Source organism: Stigmatopora nigra, chromosome 1 (assembly GCF_051989575.1).
Source record: "Stigmatopora nigra isolate UIUO_SnigA chromosome 1, RoL_Snig_1.1, whole genome shotgun sequence".
Classification (NCBI taxonomy): domain Eukaryota; kingdom Metazoa; phylum Chordata; class Actinopteri; order Syngnathiformes; family Syngnathidae; genus Stigmatopora; species Stigmatopora nigra.
Genome location: NC_135508.1, coordinates 17,373,444 through 17,395,396, shown reverse-complemented (window position 1 = coordinate 17,395,396; position 21,953 = coordinate 17,373,444). Strand labels below are relative to the sequence as shown.

At 37.6% G+C, this 21,953-nt stretch overlaps 1 protein-coding gene and 1 long non-coding RNA gene across 3 annotated transcripts; one reads left to right on the top strand and one right to left on the bottom strand.

Moving 5' to 3' along the window:
- Positions 1–342: 342 nt before the first annotated feature.
- LOC144200138 (inactive dipeptidyl peptidase 10-like) lies at positions 343–21,059 on the top strand. The gene is made up of 27 exons (XM_077722082.1): positions 343–581; positions 7,657–7,771; positions 8,648–8,743; positions 10,394–10,488; positions 10,589–10,663; positions 11,113–11,165; positions 11,253–11,334; positions 11,399–11,519; positions 12,188–12,342; positions 13,213–13,310; positions 13,390–13,513; positions 13,685–13,723; positions 13,802–13,909; positions 13,979–14,070; positions 14,829–14,876; positions 14,957–15,075; positions 15,190–15,237; positions 16,173–16,271; positions 16,364–16,433; positions 16,776–16,904; positions 16,976–17,041; positions 17,450–17,504; positions 18,135–18,234; positions 18,335–18,393; positions 19,585–19,657; positions 19,745–19,818; positions 19,885–21,059. Exons 1-27 carry the CDS (start codon positions 522–524, stop codon positions 20,014–20,016), a joined length of 2,385 nt encoding a protein of 794 aa, XP_077578208.1. The 5' UTR covers positions 343–521; the 3' UTR covers positions 20,017–21,059.
- LOC144200146 (uncharacterized) lies at positions 7,510–21,659 on the bottom strand. 2 transcript variants are annotated; one of them, XR_013327054.1, is made up of 4 exons: positions 21,321–21,659; positions 12,255–12,337; positions 8,756–8,808; positions 7,510–7,768 (listed from the first exon to the last, which is right to left on the bottom strand). It is a non-coding gene; the product is annotated as an uncharacterized LOC144200146 (long non-coding RNA). The 2 variants fall into 2 exon arrangements; XR_013327056.1 differs by lacking the exon at positions 21,321–21,659 and adding an exon at positions 14,996–15,070.
- Between the last annotated feature and the right edge of the window lie 294 nt (positions 21,660–21,953).

Sequence of the window (21,953 nt, the reverse complement as noted above, 5' to 3'; positions counted from 1 at the left end):
TAAGTAGGCTTGCAGCACAATGAAAGCTCTCAACTCACTAAATGACAGGATGCCACTGAATAAATTTAAATATCCTTTGATTGTTCTCTCCTTTTCTTTTTCCCTTTCTTTATTTGAACAAACAGCATCTGGTACTTTGAAAGCTTCACTGACAGCCTTTTACCAACAGCACATTAGTGTTACACATGCTGCCAAAATGCGTTTTAAATGAACAAATAGCCTGCTGGGAAATGTTCTTTCTCGAGAGTGTGAACGTCTTTGCCAGAAGTGTACATTCTGATCAAGAGACATATCCAAGAGTATGTGGGAGGCATTGGACAACCTGCTGAATTCGACTCCACAAGAACACACACAGTACGGGAGGGAGGCCATCAAATGACAACAATTCACCACTAGCTGGATAGAAGACTGTTTAGTCAGACTATGCTGTAGCTTAAGGACATCAGTGGAAAGCAGACATCAGATTTCTTGCTTCGGGAAGACAAGGAAACCATATTTGATTGGATAAAGTCGCAGCAAAGATGAACCAAACTGCATCCGTCTCTCATCAGATTGAGTGTCACTCCAGTAAAGATGTCAAGGTGGGCTATTTTTTTTAAAATTTGAAACCATGTTTATTTTTCACACCCACTACAACCTGGGAATCACATTTAATCGATCCAAGCAATCTGTAATGTACTCGGCATAAAAGGACTGGCTTTTGAGATTTTCCTATTACAGTAATTGGCATAAGGGCACTGAAAATGTAACCATTTGGCACTTGTTGGAGTTTTCTGATTATGTAAGACTGTAAAGGTTGACATGTTCCATTTGTTTTCAGACACTCTAGTGTCCAGTGAGTCACAATTTTTAAAATAAAAATAAAAGGCAAGGTCCAGTATTGATTTTGCTCTCCATAACACACTTGCACTTAACTCGATTTTAATTCAGTTAAGACATGAATAAGATATATATGACAGACATTGTTCAAATTCAACTGGCTTAGCTATTAAAATAGAAAAATATGTTTGTTAACTATAAGAAATAAGCCTTTTTCAATGTAATACACCATAATTCATCCAAACGATTTAGCACTAAAACTAAACTGTCCAACACAGCTCAGCTCGACTAAAGATGGAAAATTTCTAACATGAATATAGAGATACAATTTTTCTCTCAAGTTGTGTCAGAACTGAAAATATAGTAATGGCATTCAAATGGATCTGTGATCTGTTTTTCTACCCACTGAAAACGTGAGTCGGAAAAAAAGCCCATACTTCCTTATAGTATTTTATTCCTGTTTAGACATCACTTTAATCAAATGTAGTACTTCAGCAGCCGTCTTTACCACTTGTGTCATCTAATTATTTTTAATGCAGAAACGTTAAGCATGAATCTGCAAGAGCTACACACATAATAATAATCATAATAATATTGAAACTAGTCTTCCTCAACACATATTTTACAACGGGATATTTGATGAGGGGTGCCAGGTGAAGCAAGTGGTTGGTGCATCAGCCTCACAGTTCTGGGGTCTAGGGTTCAAATCCAGGTCACGTCCACCTGTGTGGAGTTTGTGTGTTCTCACCGGGCCGGCATTTGTTTCTTCCCGGTACTCCGGTTTTCTCCCACATTCTAAAGACATGCCTGGTAGTCCCCTAGGTATGACTGAGTGTAACTGTAAATGGTTGTCCGTCTCCTCGTGCCCTGCGATTGGCTGGCCACCAATTCAGGGTTTTCCCTGCCTCTGGCCTGAAGTCAACTGGGATAGTCTCCAGCACCCCCTGGGACCCCAATGAGGATAAAGTGGTTTAGAAAATTAAGATGAGATGAGATATTTGATGAACCAATCTGGTTCCTCTTGTGGCTGTATACTTGATTAGCCTATTTGTAACAGTAGAGGGCGGTCTTGCATAGAGGCTTTAATAAGAAATGTTGTTTGTTTTTATATCAATTGGGGACGACCATGACAATGTTTAGGTATTTATAGGAGATAAACCACTATGAATCATCATTACTTCAAAATTGGCCACTATTAGGGATAGCATTGATGATTCCTTGAGGGCAAATATGTCAAATTTCTTCATCTTTGAACACAAGTTGATGGAGAGTCTTAAAAACAATCAGTCTTTTGCTACATGCTTGATGTCTTCATTCTTTAGAGCAACCAAATTGAATGCTGTGAGGCAAAAATATCAATAATAAAGATGGAAAAAACAAGAAATGACTGAACATCTCAGCAATAGAAAAGCTTTTTTCTTAATCAATCACAAACCTTCGGATACATGGCTGCCCTCCAGGGGTATTTTAGAAGGTTGCAGACGGGCCCCTTAGGTTATAAAAAGCTCTTATCATGATTGATACTGTCATTTAAAGTCTTATCTTCTATGATAAGGAGTTTTTTTTGGTTAAAATGCAGCTGAAGAACAACGATGCAATCATGCAACAATTACGATACCACTTAACAGGTTCCAATGCGATTTAAACAGTCTTTATTAAGAACAAAGTCACCTTGTACTTTAGCTGGGAATCTGCAATGTCTGACCTCGCATCCACTCAAATTCCCTTTCTCCTTCAGCGCTGCAACACCTCTTATTCTATTTGTTAAATTAGTCTCAGCACAATGCATTGACTTTGAACGCCTGCTGTAAGTCAGATGTGACGTTTGTTGCTTCACGACCAAACCTTTCGTTGCATCAATATGGATTTACTCTGGGTTTAAAAGATGTAAATTGTGTTTTTTCCAAATAAAAGATCTCCTTTTCCTACTTGGAATAGTAAGTAAATTCAGTTCAATGGGCCTCAACAGGCAAATCCCCTCTGACACAGATTTAGATCATCAGACTGAAGATGCCAAGTGAAACTAGGTTGACTGATTTTACTCATGAATGACACCAATTCTTAAGTAGTAAAGGCAGCCGCGAGCAGGAGGGGTTCTCCCGTGTGTTTACCGACGGGAGAGAAACTCGACAGATGCCAGTGACGAGAGGAGGCGAGCTTCTGCTTTCCTTTCTCAGTCATTTTGGGGCTTGAGACAAAAGGAGTAAAGAAGAGTTTTCATGCATCTTATCTGAAGACCAAGATGATGGAACCAGAACTGAGATTTCTGGAGGTGAGGTGTCACTTTGACCTTTTTACTACTGCCAAAACATTTTGAGTTTTGTTTGGTGTGTGTGTGTCTGTGTCTTTGTAGCAAAAATAAATGTGTCTGTTGTGCACCCATCTGTGACGGACACCTCCTCTCGACTCAGTGTATGTATGACCAGTCAGCTGAAGTGTGTTTTTATGAAATTTGAAGTGGTGTACTAGGAAACACTCTTTTGGCTTTTGTTAAAGCAGAGACATGTTTTGCCAGGGAGGATTACTCCATGTTTTTATTCAGCAATACACCTGTGAGAAACTTCTGTATGCAGGTTTTCAGCTTAAAAGATTTGGGGGAAATGTGCAGGTTTGTGTCTCTGTTGTTGGTAACAGTATTAAATTGGGACATGTTTGGGCACTGTTGATAGTTTCTTGTCCTAGTTTTTTGACACATCCTCATTGGGGCTAGGATCCCAACATTTAATCTCCCCACATTGGTCATCTAGTTCATTCTGGAAGTGACTTTTAAGTGTTTGAGTAAACAACTAGTTGAATATATTGCTCATGTTTGGCCCCCATAGTTGTGAAGCATTTACTCTATATGCATTAACTGCCTGAAAACAAGTATTAAAATAACAGCTGTTTATTCATTCTGATGTAGGTCATAAAATGTGGTGCTCATTTCTTGCACACAAATTTGCAATAGGTAAACAATCTAAATGTAATCAATTAAAATGTATTATGTTTTTTAAATTTGTAACGCAATAAATGCATTTTAAGGGAAAATGTTTCTTAGCCGGGCTTATTTTGCAATCATTTAAAGAAATGGCATAGAGTATTCTTTACTTTCGCAATTGTTTTTGTACTGAATACTAAAGCAACCCAATTGGGAAGCTGCAGGCCTCTATTGGAGAAAATTTAAAGGGACAAGACTCCCTTGTGCTTTTGAATTGCAACTCAAGCACACTCCCAAATTTCAGACTCAAGGGTTTCCCATCCTGCCCGTAGGCTAATTACATTCACCTGCTATCTCAGGCAGAAACCCATCCATTTTTAGATGGAATGAGCAAATGCCTGAAGGGAGTAAACAGTGAGGTTTTACTACAATTGGGAACACTGTTGCTGGTGAGGGTATATATTTATTGGTTACTAACATAAAACAAACATGGTGAAAATCTTCATGGATATCTATAGATCTTTTCTTAATTCCTTGTCTCAGGATTTTGTAAATTGAGATTGTTTTTCATAATTTGCATGGGCTTCCGAATAATACTCCTAAAATAAACACATTTTTATTTTCTCTTTGACCACAGACAGGCTGTGATGTAATTTTGTGTAACCCTTAATTATCTGAAACACTGTTATATAAACAGATGACTATTTGGTCTATTGTTCTCCATTTGACTATTCTTACTTTTTTTTCTTGGTTTATGTTAGAGTTAAAAAAATCCTCTCACAAAAATGGAACATATACACCTAGGGGACTTATATTTATATATTTTTTCTCATCATTCTGTATTCTTTGGCTGTTTTGACTTACAGTTCAAAAATAGGATTCTCCTTCTACATTGCATGAATTCATAACATTCTTCACAGACTTTGATCTGTGGCTCTTAAACCCGTTTTCTACCTCTCTTGTCCGCCATTTAGCCTGAAATGAATATTTCTCTTGCATATGCCCATTTCAATGGCACAAATTTGAGTCATTTGCAATAAGAGAGCAAAAAAAAAACAGCTGAGAGGAATATTGAGAGAATTGCATGAATTGTTGTCATTTGTAACCAAAAACTAACCATGGCCATGGATACATTCAAAAACTATGTTTTAAAGTCACTCGCTAACCCACTCTGTTGAAATTCATTTGTCATTTTCCCCCCTCTAGTCTTATTTTTAGGCTGCTTGAACAGCATGTGTTTATCCTCAGGGCTTTCATTGCAACACCTAACATTTCCATTCTGTCACAGCTGCTAAACCAAGCTTTCGAAAAGACTAAAGTACATATTCCAATGCATTATATTCACAGAACTACATCATTTTCAAATGGGTGTGATCATTAGGAAAATTGTGAAATGAACATAATTGATTTACAGCTGTTAAAAGCCTACCTACTGTGAATCAGGTGTGCATTTCAGTATGTTAAATGTAAAACATCTGGCCTAGGGATTATTCATACATTTTGCTTAAATTCCTAAAAAAAATCATAACTTACATTGTGTTTCCTGGCTGTCATTGACTGCTTCCTTGGTTTTGTTCTAAACTGAAAAGGCATTGCATTATCGTTTCAGCACCTGGACAGCGCCAAAAATTCAATCGTGTACTTTTGTCCATCTTTGGTAAAAAACAGGGAATTATTTTTCAAAAGGACGTAAAAAAACATTTAATCAACCAAAATGCAAACATTGCAAATCTTCATTGTGTTCAGATAAATAACAATAATCCCATTATAATGAAATTGTAATCTTACAAGAAATATGAACCTGTTTTCTTTATTGCTTTTATTAGCTTTAGAATTATTCTGTTGCATGAATGATACCAGGTGGGCGAATTGTACCCTTTGTTAACGTTTTTACCTAGTTATAAACCCTTTAAAAATCTAACAACCAATCAATCTAATCTAGACTGGATTTAAAATAATGCAGTACTGGTCAAATAATCATTAACAACAACCATTACTACAACTGCAAGATAATACATATATCGAATAAGATGTTGTACCAGTGATTTAATGAACCATTCACAGAAATGTATTTGAAAATGTACTTTGTAGACCTTTATTTTGGCAGTCAACTGCGGAAGTTCTGCTAATCAACGTTACAGCTAACCTGATTGAAACGTTAAAACGACTCAGAGGCAGATTTGGATGTTATTACCGGGAGGTTTCGTTGCACATTTCAGGGTGAAGTGGACTCGGTGCCATGACAGCTTCTAGGGATCCGAGCAAGAAAAAGCAAAAAGCAGATCAGCAAGATGAGGTATTGAAACCTTCCCATCAACTTGCAGTTGCTAGAATGCGTCTTGCGTGAATTGTGCGCTCTTTTTTGATGAAACAATTAATATCTAAAATGTATCTAGCTATGAGTAACAATCGATGTATGTGACGTTAAACATGGGTGAACATTCTTTTCTCTCTCACATTGAGTTGTGTTGCATCTTCACGAGCGCCTAATTAGAAGATTTCCTCTGTTGGTTCCTATCATCAATGTGAGCAGGTGCGACAATTGAAAATGTGTAATCTCTTGCTGTATGACGTTTTTCATAAATGCAAATGAAGTCGTAAACGGGAGGAGCCGAATGCACAAAAGCATCCCTTTTTGAGGATCCAATTGACAAGGTGGGATAATGATCCATGTGCACTGACAGGGGGACAAGTAAAGCATGTCAATTTATTTGTATACTGCCTCGATGACCTGTTGAAAATGGACATGGTTATGGTTGATGGTTGAATGCCTACCTTTGAATATTTCCTTTAGTGGTTGCAGGTCTGTTACAGTGTGCAGAGTTCTACAGATTTTCTCGCATTTCATCCTAGTCGGAAGATTTTAACCTTATATTCTGTCTATTTTTCCATTTGTGTTTTAAATCAAGGCAGAACATTTTTGCTATGTTCTACCTGCGTTTGCATGACTTGTTTTGCGGGTGTTCAGGGACCCCCTTACCCCCAACCCCCTCTCCATAATCCAATATAACAGGCATGTCAGGTTCAATTGAATTGCTGACATCCCCTTAGCCATTTCCTTGTCGTTGTATTGAAATATCAGCAGAAGTTCACAATCATTTTCATTTAATAATTTGAATTATTCTCTGCTTTGAACATGAACTGGTAATTTCCTTTCAATTCTATTCTATTGTGTTGTTAATATTCAGCAGGAACAGAATGTTTCAGTAGCTTGTGTTTACTTGAACTCATTGGATGCCATTGACGGCGACAGGCGACCAATCCATTTTCTGTCATCGGCAGGGACAGAAAATGAGTCAGATGTACTTAAAAAAAAATGGGGGCTCAGTTTTAAGGAACACATAGATTTACTATATTTTCGCCTTTATACAGCTTCCATGGTCATAAAACAACCTGTTTGAATTTATCCAATTGTTTTGAATTTTCGAGCTTGAATAGTCGTTTTTCTACACACCTTTTCATTCCTGATGGCCAATCCAGAGTCTGCCTTTCGCCAAAGGTAAGACCGAATATAAACAGTCAGTTGTGAACCTAACGAGGATAATTGCTGTAAAAATTGGATAGAGGAATAGTGGTTAAAAGAGGTCTGCTTCTTCGCATTCTTCTTTTTAGTCCGGCAGATACAGTATCTTTCTCGCGCCTGAACTCATTCTTGGCTTTCCAGTGAGTTTAAGTGAGTGTGAGTAGCAAGTGTGTCTCTGAGGAATTTCACACAGCGTGCACACTGAGAATCGGATCATAGGCCTTGAACTAATAGTCAGAAAGCCGCTCAGTGGCGTGTGCGGAACACATGACTGTGTGCGTCTGCCCAATTAATTAAATGCGCAACTTTCCAACTGGCTGGCTGGATGTGTGATACAGAAAGACGCATGAATGTCCATAGATAAAATATGTATATGTGTGTGTGTACATGTCTGCAGGAGTTTGTGGACATCAGCGCGCCACAGAGGAACTGGAAAGGCATCGCCATATCTCTGCTGGTGATCGTGGTCGTCTGCTCCCTCATTAGCATGTCTGTGGTCGTCCTCACGCCTGGTAAAACAAGCACGCATCATTTTAAGAAATGTCTTAATGTATCACAGTGAAAGACAATCTAAAACATGGGCGCCAAAGTCATCAGTCAACAGTCTTGGACCACATTGTACTAACGTTTTTTTTTTGTTGCTGGGCCATTACGTCTGCCGACTAGGACTGCTACGATTAATTGTCTAAAAGGCAGATAATTGATGATCAAATTAATAGACCACTGTTTTTAGCAGACAAATGATTTAAAGACATTGTTGAGCTGAAAATTATGCATATCCTTCTACATAAGAAAATGGTGAATATTACCTTTTAAATGTTTTTCATTAATTAAAAAAAGGGAACACATTTTAAGTATATAGAGTGAAACTGGTGAAAATGATCTTTTTGTGTTCCCTTTTTAATTTTATTTTTTTATTTGTTTTAATTAACAACAAATGTCACCTTTTCCAATGCATCCCGACCAAAAAAAGGTCCAAGTTAGAAGTAAATATTCTCTTATTTCTGTTATCCTTGATCTTTCATTGAGGACTACAGAATTTTTTATTAGAATTGTAATTTTGGGCGAAAGACCTTGCACATGATTCAATATTGCAGGTCACACAAAATGATTTGGATGGCCTTAAGGCTGACACAGCTGATCTAAAAGATAATTATTATACATTGACATGTTAAAGATAGAGGTAACATTTGAATATTTATGTTTTTATCGATTTTTTTTATCTATAAAACCAACAGCCCCAAAAAAGAAAAGAAAAACTGACAATCCCACCCACATATAAACATGTAGATTTCCATGAAATGCAGGGATTCACTAAAGTGTCCTGGAGATTTGTAGCGCAAAGTTCAGTTTATCCTTTGATACATAATTTTTCTCTATTTCTTTAGCCGATTTCCCAGGAAGCAGCAAGTCTGCGCTGACCATAGATGATCTGTACTCTTCAGAATTCACTGTGCATGACCCAGAAGCTAAATGGATAAGCGGTGAGCACTTACGAGAAACAACCTGGATGCGAGTGCCATCGGGATATTGTGTCCCCTAATGTTGCCTGCAAATGAGAACAATAACAAGCTATTAGGTCTTTCTTGTTATTCTCATCATTATCGGTATGATTTTGGCACACAAATATAAGATAAAAAACAATACTAAAAGCTTGTGTTTATCCTGGCAGCCAATTTCTATTTACAATCAGTTTTTTATAGTATGAAAAGGCCAACAACCCCAATGTATGAATAGAAATTTAAATCATAGAAGTTGAAAAACTTTTTAATCTCATTGGCTGTCATTGATGGCAATTGACGTACAATTCATTTTGACCTGGAAGGGTGACAGTAAAATAATCCCTATCAATAATTCCCTTTTTTTCCCTATCAATTGCAGCCAATGAGTCACTGGCACATTATCTGAAATGATATCCAGAATTCCTAATGGATTAATTGTTCTGAAATCATTTGTTTTGTGTCCATGCAGTGGTACTGATGTTACCCTGTATTGAAATATTCAAATGTACATAGACATACATTCACTTACTGGAGGCATTGCTTTGTAACATGTCTCTGCAGGTGACTGATTGTTATAATTGAAGACATTTGTCAAGGCTGCTGCTTTTACTTCATACATGACCACACAGGCATTGACTTCTGTTGGCATGAACTCAATTAATCTCTTTGCTGCACAAGCAGGCACAGCTTGAGCCACAGCAACACATACTTGATCAGCAAAATGTTTTGACATAATCCAAATCTACACAATTGCAACATTATCAATTTAATTTACTGACAAGAGTACACGATGATTCCCATGCTTGCAAAAAAAGTGTGATTAGAATAAAGAATGTAGCATATCAAATCAATCTGAAGTGTCCGTGATGAAGAATTAGAAACACACTGAAATCTTTCCATCCACAGATGATGGTGGTGGTTGTATTAGTTTCTAGTTGAGATTGATGATGCCGTGTCCAAATGTCTGCTAGCCTGTGCAGTTTAAATGCAATCTGGGGAATATTTCAAGGGTCACACTTGAACCCATCTGTTAAAATGGTTGTGTTAAGAAAAACACATCTAAATTAGATCTGTAAGATGTATAAACTAATCTAAATATGGTGTTTTTCAAGCAATTCATTAGACTGTTTTTTTTTCATGCAATGCATAAGGGAAGATAGCCTGAGCAACATTCTACATAATAATCTATACTTCAATAGAAACAGTCATGTTAAACAGTTCTGCACTTAACTTTTAGAGCAACATTATGTATTAAGAGAGGAATGAGCACGACCTTCAAAAACAAGGACAAACAAAGATGCGCAGAATAAATAAGGTAGCGCGCTCAAAGAAGCCCTTTGAGTATTTTCTGCTGTCCACAGCCGCTTGCATAGCTTTCAGTCCTTTATGTTGCCATAGGAACCAGGCAGTGGACTTTCATTGGCAGTAGTTTTATTGCCTGAAACTACTTTTAAATGGCTTGGAAAGAAAATGCAGTAAATCAAAGTTGCTCTGCTTGGCGTGTTTAACATTATTGCAGATAAGAAGGACCCCTATAATAATAAAAAAAAAAAAAAAAGGTTAATGTAGAAACTGAACTTTATTATTGGAATCTTGAAAGTATGCAATGTGGTTTCTTGTCTTCTTGCTCAGATTCGGAAGTTGTGTACAGGAACCGAGATAATCATGTGGTGAAATTTAATTTAATTCTCAACCAGACTGAAGTCCTGCTCAACAACAGCACCTTTGTAAGTTGCTTTCCATGTTTTTGTGTTTTTAGTCGTGGATTTATGAATGAATGTGCACACAATGCTTGCATGGGTAAGCAATTTGGTTTTTTTTCATCAGGTGGCGTTTAAGGTGGCAAAATATTCACTCTCAGCAGACCTTCAATACGCACTCTTCGCTTATGACGTCAAACAGGTAAGCATTGTCATCACTCACATCTCGTCTGTTTAAAACCTTGTTAGTATTGATTTCATTTTCTAGCTTCGTGATTTTTTCACTTGAAATGGCTTCAAGTCTGTTGCCATGTACATTGTTTTAATATTTTTTCTGAGCTACACACACACAGAAACACAAACACACACCGGCTGTGAAAATAATCCCGCCACCTGCCTTTAGCAGATGTGCAATGATTTTTCTCTTTGCAGTTTTGTTTTTTCTCTTATTGATCTTTAATTTCTTCTTTATACATTTCGTTCTTTGTGTGCTCATGCAAAGGCTTTCTTTTCTCCATACGTTCAGACTGTAAAGGTCTGATAATAAATTGTAATGATGTGTTGCACAATGTGGGTCACCTTCATGTGTCTCCAACCTGGAGGTAGGAGTCAATGTTTGCTTTATGTGATGGATTTTTTCTCTCTTTTCAGATGTACAGACATTCATTCCTGGCTTCTTACATTGTTTACAACTTATACACCAGGTAGCTTGTGTGTAAGTGTGTGCGTGTGTTTTTCCCTTACAGCCATTTTGGCTTTGGTTCTTATCTTTATGTTGGTATGATTTTCAGGGAGGTTTTAGAGCTAAACCCTCCAGAAGTTCCAAATGCTGTGCTGCAGTATGCTGCATGGGGGAAACAAGGACAACAACTGGTAGGGATGCAACACTTTCTTTTTTTTCTCAAGTCAACGTGCTAATGTTCCTGTTTGGCTCCAGATTTACATTTTTGAGAACAATATCTACTACCAGTCGGATGTAAGGAGCAATTCCCTGAGGATAACATCCTCTGGCATGGATGGCGTCATATTCAATGGGCTTGCGGACTGGCTGTATGAAGGTGTGCGTCGTCTACTAAGATGAGCAATGAGACAATATGTTGTTTTTGCTCTTTGGGCATCTCTTTACAGTAATAGCAGTAGTACAAAAAAAAAAAATGATACGTTGATAAATGGAGATTAATGCATGAATTGAATAATCAATTTTAACCTTGATTAGCTATGTATAAGTGTATCATTTTTTTATACCTGTAGTGTACTCAGGCAAGCATTATTTAATGCACACGTGATATTGTAGTCCTGTCACTGTCATATGTCATGCTATGATGGAGACAAAACAATATTTATCTGTAATCCGTAATAATCCGACAAAGAGAACATGCCTCTCTAAAGAGAGAGGTTCGGTTTGGTCTCAGTACCAACATGCTATCTGATAGTGCTTAGCCTTAGAACAAAGATGGCAAAAAAAATTGTTTTTTTAAGCGAGTAACAGAAGGTGAGGTTCACCCACCAAATAAGTGAATATTTGGGTAATATTTGTATAGACATGCCTTGAAATCACAATATGTTATATACAACAACAAAAATGCATAAGATTCTCCATTTAGCAATTCTATTTGGGGGCAAGGCACTCGTACAAAGAATAAACCATCGGAATATCCATTTCTTAAATGGGAGGAACTCAAAGTGACATCACAGTACTTGCACAGAGGTATATGTTTCCCAACAGAGGAGATTCTGCACTCACACTTGGCCCACTGGTGGTCGCCTGATGGAGAGAAACTGGCTTATCTCACCATTAATGACACACTGGTACCCAACATGGCTTTGGCCCAGTTCACTGGCAGCACCTATCCCAGAGGATTGCAGTATCCATATCCTATGGTGAGAGAAGAACACTAAATTAATGATGGAGCCATGGTGGAATAATGTTTTAGTCTATTTCCACACCGCAGCTCAATGCAGATTTTGTTTTCTCTTTTGTCATATGAGACATGTATTCAACTTTACAATACTCATCCAACCTATAAAGGTTGAAAAACACATACAAAACTAAAAGGTGATATCACTATATTTCATTTTAATTATGATAGTGACACTTTATAGGGAAAGTGACTATGTTTGGGCTTTAAGGAAAAAAACAAACTCATCAAGACCTGGCGTTTCAATTGTGGCCATCTTTATTTGTGTGGGCAACAATTCAAAAAATGTAATATGCTATAAGTGGGACCCAAAATGTAATCTTCACATCTGGGAGAGCCTTCTATCCTAGGCTTTCCGCTTGCATTTATCATGGCTGTAAACCATTCACGCGTAACCATTTTTCTCAAAATCATCCAACACTTGAAGGCATCCCTGCAAAAACTCACCCAGAAATTTAGTTCAAAGTGCTCAGAATGTATAAGTTATATTTCTATGAAACAAACTGCAGAAAACTTAACCAGAATTGTACGTAACTGAATCAAACCGGGTGGCACGTTGGTCAAATTGTTAGCACTTCTCCAAACTGAAAATGCAAAACCAAGAGGTTAAAGATATGGACCGTGTCACCCCCAAAATTATAGATATATAGATTTGTTGCCAGCTGCTCGCAGATTAAAAATCTAGCTCCATCAATGCAACACAATGAGTTAAACGAGAGTCCTACAATAGGTTAAGCATTGAATAGATGATGCTTGGTAAAATAATAATAATAATAATAATAATAATAATAATAAGATAAACCCTCCAATATTGTTCTAATTATTTCACCAGGCAGGTCAGCCAAACCCCGTGGCCAAGTTATCTGTTGTTAATCTTTTTGGCGTAACGCACACTGTTGAGCTTCAGCCTCCCAATCAACTAAGGCTAAGGTAACCTAAATAAAATACCCATACACAAAAAACACTGAATCTTCGGTTTCATTTCACTCCTGGCTTCTTTCCCCCGCAGGGATTTTTATATCACCATGGTGAGGTGGATCAGTAACACGCACCTCGCTGTGCGGTGGATCACTCGGGCCCAGAATGCATCAGCACTGACAGTGTGTGATGCCGTTGTAGGAGTCTGCCGTGTGGTATGTGCTTCTCATTTCTCAAGTGTCACTGGATTCCCTTTCTCACATTAGTAGCTTAAGAAAATTATACCCTGACTTCAGGACCCTTGCGTTCACTTTCAAATGTATTGTCACTGATTCTGAGACGACTTCACTTAGCACTGTTGTTTGTTTATTTCATTTTTCCTTCAGAGGCATGAGGACTCTTCAGATTTTTGGATCTCTAGGCAGGTAAGTGTAGAGAGAGGCCATTGTCACAACCTTATGTTCTTGTCAGCGCAATAAAAATTGTTCTTTTTCCTCCTTCAGAACCAGGAGCCTTTGTTTTTGAAAGACACAAGCAGATTTTTCCTTGCTGTTCCTGTGACACAAGGTGGTCAGGGTGATTTCCACCACATCACCATGTTTACCAAAAAGGTGCAGAAAATTTACTTGACAAAATCAAAACAAAAAAAGTAATGAATAAAGAACTATTGTGTTTCTTAGGTTGCGTCCGACAAGGACGAAAGGAAGCACATAACGTCCGGTGCCTGGGAGGTGACACAAATAGTGTCCTATGATGAAAACAAGCAGGTCATGTATGTTTCCTTTCTGACATTTTTCCTCTCTAAAACATTTGTCTACAACAAATATATTACAACTCACCCATTTGTGGGATAATTTTCCACCCCTAGTCTAGGTCATGGGTGTCCAAATTGGTCCTTAAAGGCCAAAGCAGTTGCAGGCTTTCATTCCAAATAAGGAATAGGATGCATTTTCACCAATCTGAGGCGCTTAAAAGTCTAATCACCTGCTAGCAGTCAGGTGCTTGTTACAGAAGAAACCGCATTGGTTAAATTGTCCAAAAACCTGAACCCATTGTTGCTCTTTGTGGAATAGTTGGGACTCCCCTGGTCTAGCGCAATTAAAAAAGACCTTTTTGCAATTTTCAACCAATCTCTAATAACAGAACAATTTGGAAAAAGGTTAGATTTTTATGCAATTAAACCACTTTTTTTCTCCAGAGCTTTTCTACTTGAAATATTCTTTGTTAAAATAAAATCCTGTCATTTTTCTAAGAAAACCTGATGTGCCAGGAAAAAAAAACTGAGCTCCCACAGACAAAAATAAATTTGAAAAAGCTGTCGAGCCTAGCTCAACCATTAATAAAAATGATAGAACAAAAATACTAAAAAAAAATGTGAAATTGCCCCATAGAAGGCAAGACAAGGACAATGTTTTTATAGCATATTTTATTTAACACTAAGTAATTAAAAGCAATTTATGTCACATGTAATTTAACATGTTTGTATACCCCTGGATTTTAAAGTGTAAATCAATTGATGTCTCCACCCAGATACTTCCTGAGCACTGAAGTTTCAGCACAACAGAGGCATTTATACAGGTAGCAATACACATTGTAATCCCTAACTCAGTGGTCCTTGGCTCCTCCCTCTCCCAACATGTGCATGTGCTCTCTGTCAGTGTGTCCACCTCGGGTATGTTTCCAATGCAATGCCTCACCTGCGGATTGCGAGAAGGATGCACGTTCTTTGAGGTGGACATAAGTCCCGACGCGCAGCACGCCATCCTGCACTGCAAAGGCAAAACTCTCACTATGACATAGAATTTGACATTTTGACAATGCCCTTGTTGTTTATATCAAAAAATGTGTTTTTTACTGTGTATGCTTTTTACTTCTTGTGACACTTGTATAGGTCCAGGAGCTCCATCAGTACTTCTTCTCAATTTTGATGAAATGGACTGTGAGTGATTTGGCAGACACATGTTTGCTTTACGTTATTAGTGGAAAGTCACAAAACACTAGCACACCTATTAAAGGGAAATACAACACTTAACATAAAGAACCTTCACCCGAACAAGCTTGCTCAAAGTATACCAACACTAACTGTAACTGTAACTTCTGTTATACCCAAGCACATACACACTGATGTGTGATAATATTGACATCACGAGGAAGAGCAGGCAATCTTGTATCCTTGCAGTTGATTGGCTAAAATATCACCATTATTGATAACATATATAGCCCCTTGTCAGGCCGCCACTTCCCGAAAATACTGATATTTATTTACTTTTTCCTCCCCTACAACAAAATAGATAAATGAAAATTCTGTGTTTTTATATTATAAATAGTCTTTTTCCACTGGGACAAACACAAAAAAATATTTGCCTTTATCTTGAAATTAATAATTTGGCTTAAAAATAAAAAATGTGAATTGACTCAAGAATTTAAATTCACGTAAAATAAATACATTGACCCATTTAGTGTTCCAGTCTATTTTTATCCTCGTATAGGAAGAGAGGTCAATTTAGCATACTTGGGTGAATTTGATGCGGCAGATCTTAAGAGCACTGACCTGAAGCAGCAATGGGATGAAATAGAACAGAATCAGCGAGCCGTTATTGACCTCTAACCTCACAACTGTTCTCCAGCAAATGCCAGACTCTAAACTTCTTGAAAGTCTTTTGAGGATAGTGTAGGGCTGCCAACTCCAAGGTGTCCTTTGACTTAGTCAATGCAGTACTTTTTCTTAATGTCTTTCCCAATACAATGATAATACACGACAATAAATAAATATTTAAACACCAAAAGTGAAGGGCAATATAGCATTTATTTGTTGAATGTCTGCCATTATCTTGTCATGTCTCATACATAATTTCTGACTGTCTTTTTTTCCAGCCTATTCAATTCTGGAGAACAATGAGCCCCTGTGGTCATTCCTGTCCACCAAAACAACAGTTCAGACCCAATTCCACACCATCCATCATAGCAACTTGGGTAAGGATGGTGAGATTTTCTTTGTAGTGTTAAGTAAAGGCCCTTTTGATGATGTGAAGGGGATTCCAACGCCTATTCTTTCTCATGTGCAGAACTACCTCTGAAGCTCACCCTTCCTCTTGGCTTTTCCGAGTCGTCCCTCTACGGCCTTCTGCTCATCATGTGGGTATTGTTTTCTTCCATGGCGACCTTCATACTGAACTGCCACCATAGCTGCAGGCTCAACTCCAATTAAACGGACACATTTCATCCTAGAGAGTTTCATTATTCCCATTGTAGCTATGTGACCTTCAGGATATTTTCATTTTAAATGTGTCACAGAATGATATATAAGTTAGCCATTTCAAGCACATTTCATTATCATTTACACTGACTGTAATGTGTTAGCTTTAATTCCTGGATTAACCTTGAATTACCTTGAATACATGTTTTTTGCTCTAGTTATTTTTTTAAAATGGTGATTAAGATTTTTTTTGTGTCCGAACATGACTTTATACACAATAGTGGCAGCTCTCCTGGAGGTCAGGAAGTCACAGAAGAATTTAGGCTGGACTGGGGTTGGGTACTCGTGGGGTCAGAGGAGGTCATTGTTGCTCAGCTCGACGGTCGGGGTTCAGGGTTTCAAGGTCAAAGGTATGTGGAATTGTTTCAAATTGAATGTCCGTCTAATGGATTTGGAGCTCATTTTAACCTTTACATCACAGGATGTTGCAGCAGCTCCATCAGAATATTGGGCAAGTGGACGTAGATGATCAGATAGCAGCTCTGGGGTACGTGATCTTCACAAGAAAATAATAATAATGCCAGCAATCATATTACTTTTAGACTCCAAATGTTTGAAGTTGAATTCGTAATTTATTTGATACGCGATCAGTGGCTTGAATAACACCAAATATGTCAACAATAATGTTCTGTATTTCGAAAAAATATGTTGCCACTCATGGTGGCTGGCATTAAGTTGAATAAAAAGTTGAATAGAAAGAAAGGTGAAATGTTCCATGAATAATTAGGAATGGATTTGATCCACACATTTCAAGCGTTTTTTCTGATTATAAGCTTTCGTGTTGACTTTTCGAAATTGATTGTGATGAGAGTCTGTTTGTACTCAATAACAAGGAATGTGTGCCTCTTTTGGTTTTATTTACTTAATGATTTTGATCAAATATATCTTTCTCTAGGTACTTGCTGAAGCTGCCATTCATTGATCCCACCAGGGTCGGCGTTTTCGGCGAGGTGTGAAAATCTAATCTTGTTTCTTTATCTTGACTGTACATTGGAGCGTTGTAATCCAAGTTTAATATTTCTACACTAGTTTTATAACTCAAAACACTCAACAATCTTGTTCAACGATGAAAAAATGCACTGAAAAGTATTGTACTGTATGAACATAGCTTCATTTACAAACCCAGACAATTTAAGCACAAATCATTCACTATACAGAACATTTTTTGTCCTTTCTGATTCTTCCATGTGAGATTTTGAAAGTTAATGGTGTAATAGCAGCAAAAATTGCTAGAAAAAAAATACTCCTTCCAATTTATGGAAACCAGTGTGACAGTGACAATGGCCAGCATTGAAATGTTGGGTCTGAATATAGATATATATTTGATTTACTCTCATATTTTAAATCTAAATAGCAATCTATCAACAAAAAAGACTGGTATTTTAGAATACCACTTTAACTTGAATGAAGATTCAAATTGCCTTCTTTTTCCTTATGTATTTGGCTTGTCCAGTGGAAGATTTTTACATATGGACCTTACTTGACTGAATAGTTGAACTCGCAGCCCAGCGCAATATGGGTAGTAATTCAATGTGTGAGTAAATCTTCAATTGAATTCTGAAGTAACTCTACATCTGCAGGACTATGGTGGTTACTTGACACTAATGCTGCTCCGGTCGACGGAGGGGATGATCCGATGCGCTGCAGCTCAGTCTCCTGTGGTTGACTGGACCATGTATGGTGAGCATTTAATTAAATTCCTTCACGCATGTAAGTCAGATGCAATTCTTGTGTTGATGTGCTGTTTTTTCTTCTTTCTCTGTTTGTTTATTGCTTCCAGCGTCAGCATTCTCAGAGCGATATTTTGGATTGCCTTCATTTGAGGAAAACATCTATCAAGTGAGCTGCTTATTGCAACCAATTTTCATTGTAATTCATCTCAAAATTGTTTTAAAATTGGACTGTCTGATAGAATCTTTTTAAAAAGTTTTTCCGAGATGATGTAAATCATAGCTGGGTGTTTTGTTTTAAGATGAGAATTTTTTTTAGATTGTTCAGGTTGGATCAGTCATGTTATTTTTACTCAAATATTAATACATATTCAATAGCAATGGGACTATTTCAGCAGAATGCATGAATTGTCCATCAAAACGAGTCTCGTAAAAATGGTTTTCAGAGAGGTTAGTGCACTCCAGTTAAATTGTCCATTTAATATACAAAATGACAAATATTGTCGACAAAAATAAGAAATACATTTTATTTTTCCAATATAAAAACTTCCAGTGATACAAAAAAATACATAAAAAACAATTTGGGAAAAAAGACGAGAAAATAATGAAGGGGAATATGATTAAAAAAATCATTATCCTTTCTTTTTTTTAATGGAGATCCCCCACCCCTTTTGAAGATATGTTAGAATCTTTAGACATTATATACTGATATTCAGGTCAGAGATGAAAATGTGGCATTATATCCTTTTGAAGAGAAAGCAAGTAAAGGGACTAGGTAGAAAGAAACAAAAGTCCAAGAAGTGAAGGTCGTACATAGACTGTTATCTTCTTTGCGGGTTGTGTTGAATTGGGCCAGAGTGCTCTATTTCTGTGATGGCGAAAGGGTGGGGGTTGCTTTTCAAGGGACGAAGATGAGGTGAATGGACACTAATTAGTTAGCCATGTTAGTAGGAAGGAAGTATGAGGTCTGAAAACATCTGTCCGTAACCTGATGGAACACCAGCTTTATGATTTGATAGTTTTCACCTTCTATAGGCATGTGCATACATAGTATTAGAAAACTACCACACCTGGGAGAAAAAAATAAATATGTGCTAGTTTTCTGGCTGGTTTACATTCCCATATTATTTTTCCTTAGGTAGCTTCATTCTGATTTACAATTTTGAACATTGCAAGTCATTTTCCAGACTAACTCCAATGATAACAGAGTTCTATGATGGGATTTCTTTTTTTTTATTGGGCCAGATCATAAAATAGTGAAGGTTTATATATTCTCTGATTGAATTGGTCCCACAAAAATGGTAATAAAGCTTCACATTGTGATTTTAATGATATATTTTTTTCTTTTTAATTGATGCAGATGTCCAAAGTTCTTCCGGACTTGAGAGGCCTACAGGGAGGAACACTGTTTCTCGCCCATGGGACTGCAGATGGTACACACACATTTGCATTCCCATGCCAATCCAGTTGCAATACGGTTGTTGAGCAGCACATGTAAACATTTGTGATCTTCTTCGTAGCAAATGTTCACTTTCAACACTCAGCGGAGCTCATCAAGCACTTGATCAGTATCGGTGCCAACTACACCATGCAGGTAACAGAAATGACTATATAACCAAAGACTTCCTGAAAGATATTTACTTGCTACTTTCTGGGACAGATTTACCCTGATGAGGGCCACTTCCTGTCAAGACGTAGCCAGATTCAGCTCAGGCATTCCTTGATTGCCTATTTTAGAGGATGTCTGTCGGATGGTTCATCATTACTGCACGGGCAAGTCGAGGACGACTGAGGACCCCCAGAGATTAATTGTGTGTTTTCTAGCCTTGTAACTGAGGAACCGGAAGATGAGTGTTAAAATTGAGAGCCGCGTACAAAAAAAGTGCATTATTTAACTTAAATCCAATTTTTGTCGCACTAATAAACGTAATGAGCAGCTTTGCATTGAAAACATGGACGTTGCCAAGAAACTGAAAATGCAACAAACTATTTTTTCTTCTAAAAATAAAATACGGAATGCTCATTTATCCTCATTAAGAGAGATTGTTTGGGTTTTTTTACTTTTTGTTTTGCATATCCAGAAAGTCCTTTATAAGTTGTTCATCCCCATTCTTTTTTTTCATAGCTTTTCATCCCTTGGCAAATGATTTTATTTTTATAATTAATGGTGCAGGTCACAAAAATAATGTGCAGTGGGCTGCAGAATTCCCCCAAGCAGTAGTTTGGATACTCACAATTTAGAAGCAAAATAAGAAGACCTGAACTGGACGGTAGATCATCATAACCTGTTTTTGGAAACTTGCTTGATAAAAGAAAAATGTATATATATATAAATATAATGTGTGCACAATTTGAGACCAAAAATGTTGGTGTGGTGAAACCGCAGCAACTGTGTACTTAACAGCATTCACTTCAGTCCTCAGAATGTGAAATTTTGGGGGAGTTTGTTACTTGTAATACACTCCTCCATCCGTCAATGTTAGGCCTTACACTTTTGTGAACATTAGAAAAAAATAGCTTTAGAGTTGCAGCATTATTGTTTGTATGTCAACGTGATGCTAATTGCCCTTTAACGATTGTATATGTCTAAAGTATGTGTAACAAGACCTTTAAAGTTGAAACAAACATTAACCTATAACCTCACCCTTAAATTTTGTAGAGAGATAAAGTTCAAGAAAATGTACAGTTTAATCAGCCCTTTTAATGAAAATTCATATATCTTAAAGATCTAAATAAGAAAGTGTCTCATTGTGTTGTCAAATTCTATTTTATGTTGATTGGTTAAAGTATGGTAAAATATGGTGAATTTATTACAATTCTGTTGTAAACAGTGAATTTGTGTTGTGTTTTTGTTTGTCTGTTGAACACATCACTTACCGTACCCACATATAGAACACAGAACGTGAATGGGGTTGTCATACGAATCACTTTGCTCCTACAGTTACAACTTTGACAAGAAAGACCGAATAAAAAACAAGACAAATGTACATCTTTCAAGCTCTATCAACAACAAAGGCACTAGATTTCAAACTAGCATTGTCACTAGCAAGGTAATATCACAGCACTCTTAGATGGCATATAGTATTTAAATCAGACCTGGGCAATTGATTCCCAAAGGGCAACTGCGGGTGCAGGTTTTCATTCCAACTCATAAGAGGGAACCTTTCCACCAATCTGGTATCTTAGAAGTGGATTGCAGTCAGGTGCTTTGCAGAAATCGAATTGGTTAAACTGTCTGTGCTGGATCGGTTGGAACAAACATCTGCACCCATGGCAGCCCTCGAGAACTGCATGGCCTAGGTCTGATTTAAATGCTGTGCTGACGAGATGGAACACAGGTGTGATGCAGTAGCTCCGCCCACCGCCACACACCTGGGCTCTGTAAGGGAAATACACAAGCAGGGCATCAGTATGTGATAGTAAAAGAGACAGAAACTCATTCACAAACTATTGATTCATTCATTCATTTTCTGAAACACTTTACCCTCACTGGGGTGGTAGGGGGCACCAGAGCCTATCCCACCTGTCTCCGGGCCAAAGGCGGGGACACCCAGAATCGGTGGCCAGCCCATCACAGGTCACGAGGAGACGGATAACCTGACTCACAACCATACCTAGGGGTAATTTGGTAATGTCCAATTACCATGCATGTTTTTGAAATGTGGAAGGACCCGGAGTACCCAAAGGAAACCCACGCATGCCCGAGATAACTTGCAAACTCCACACAGG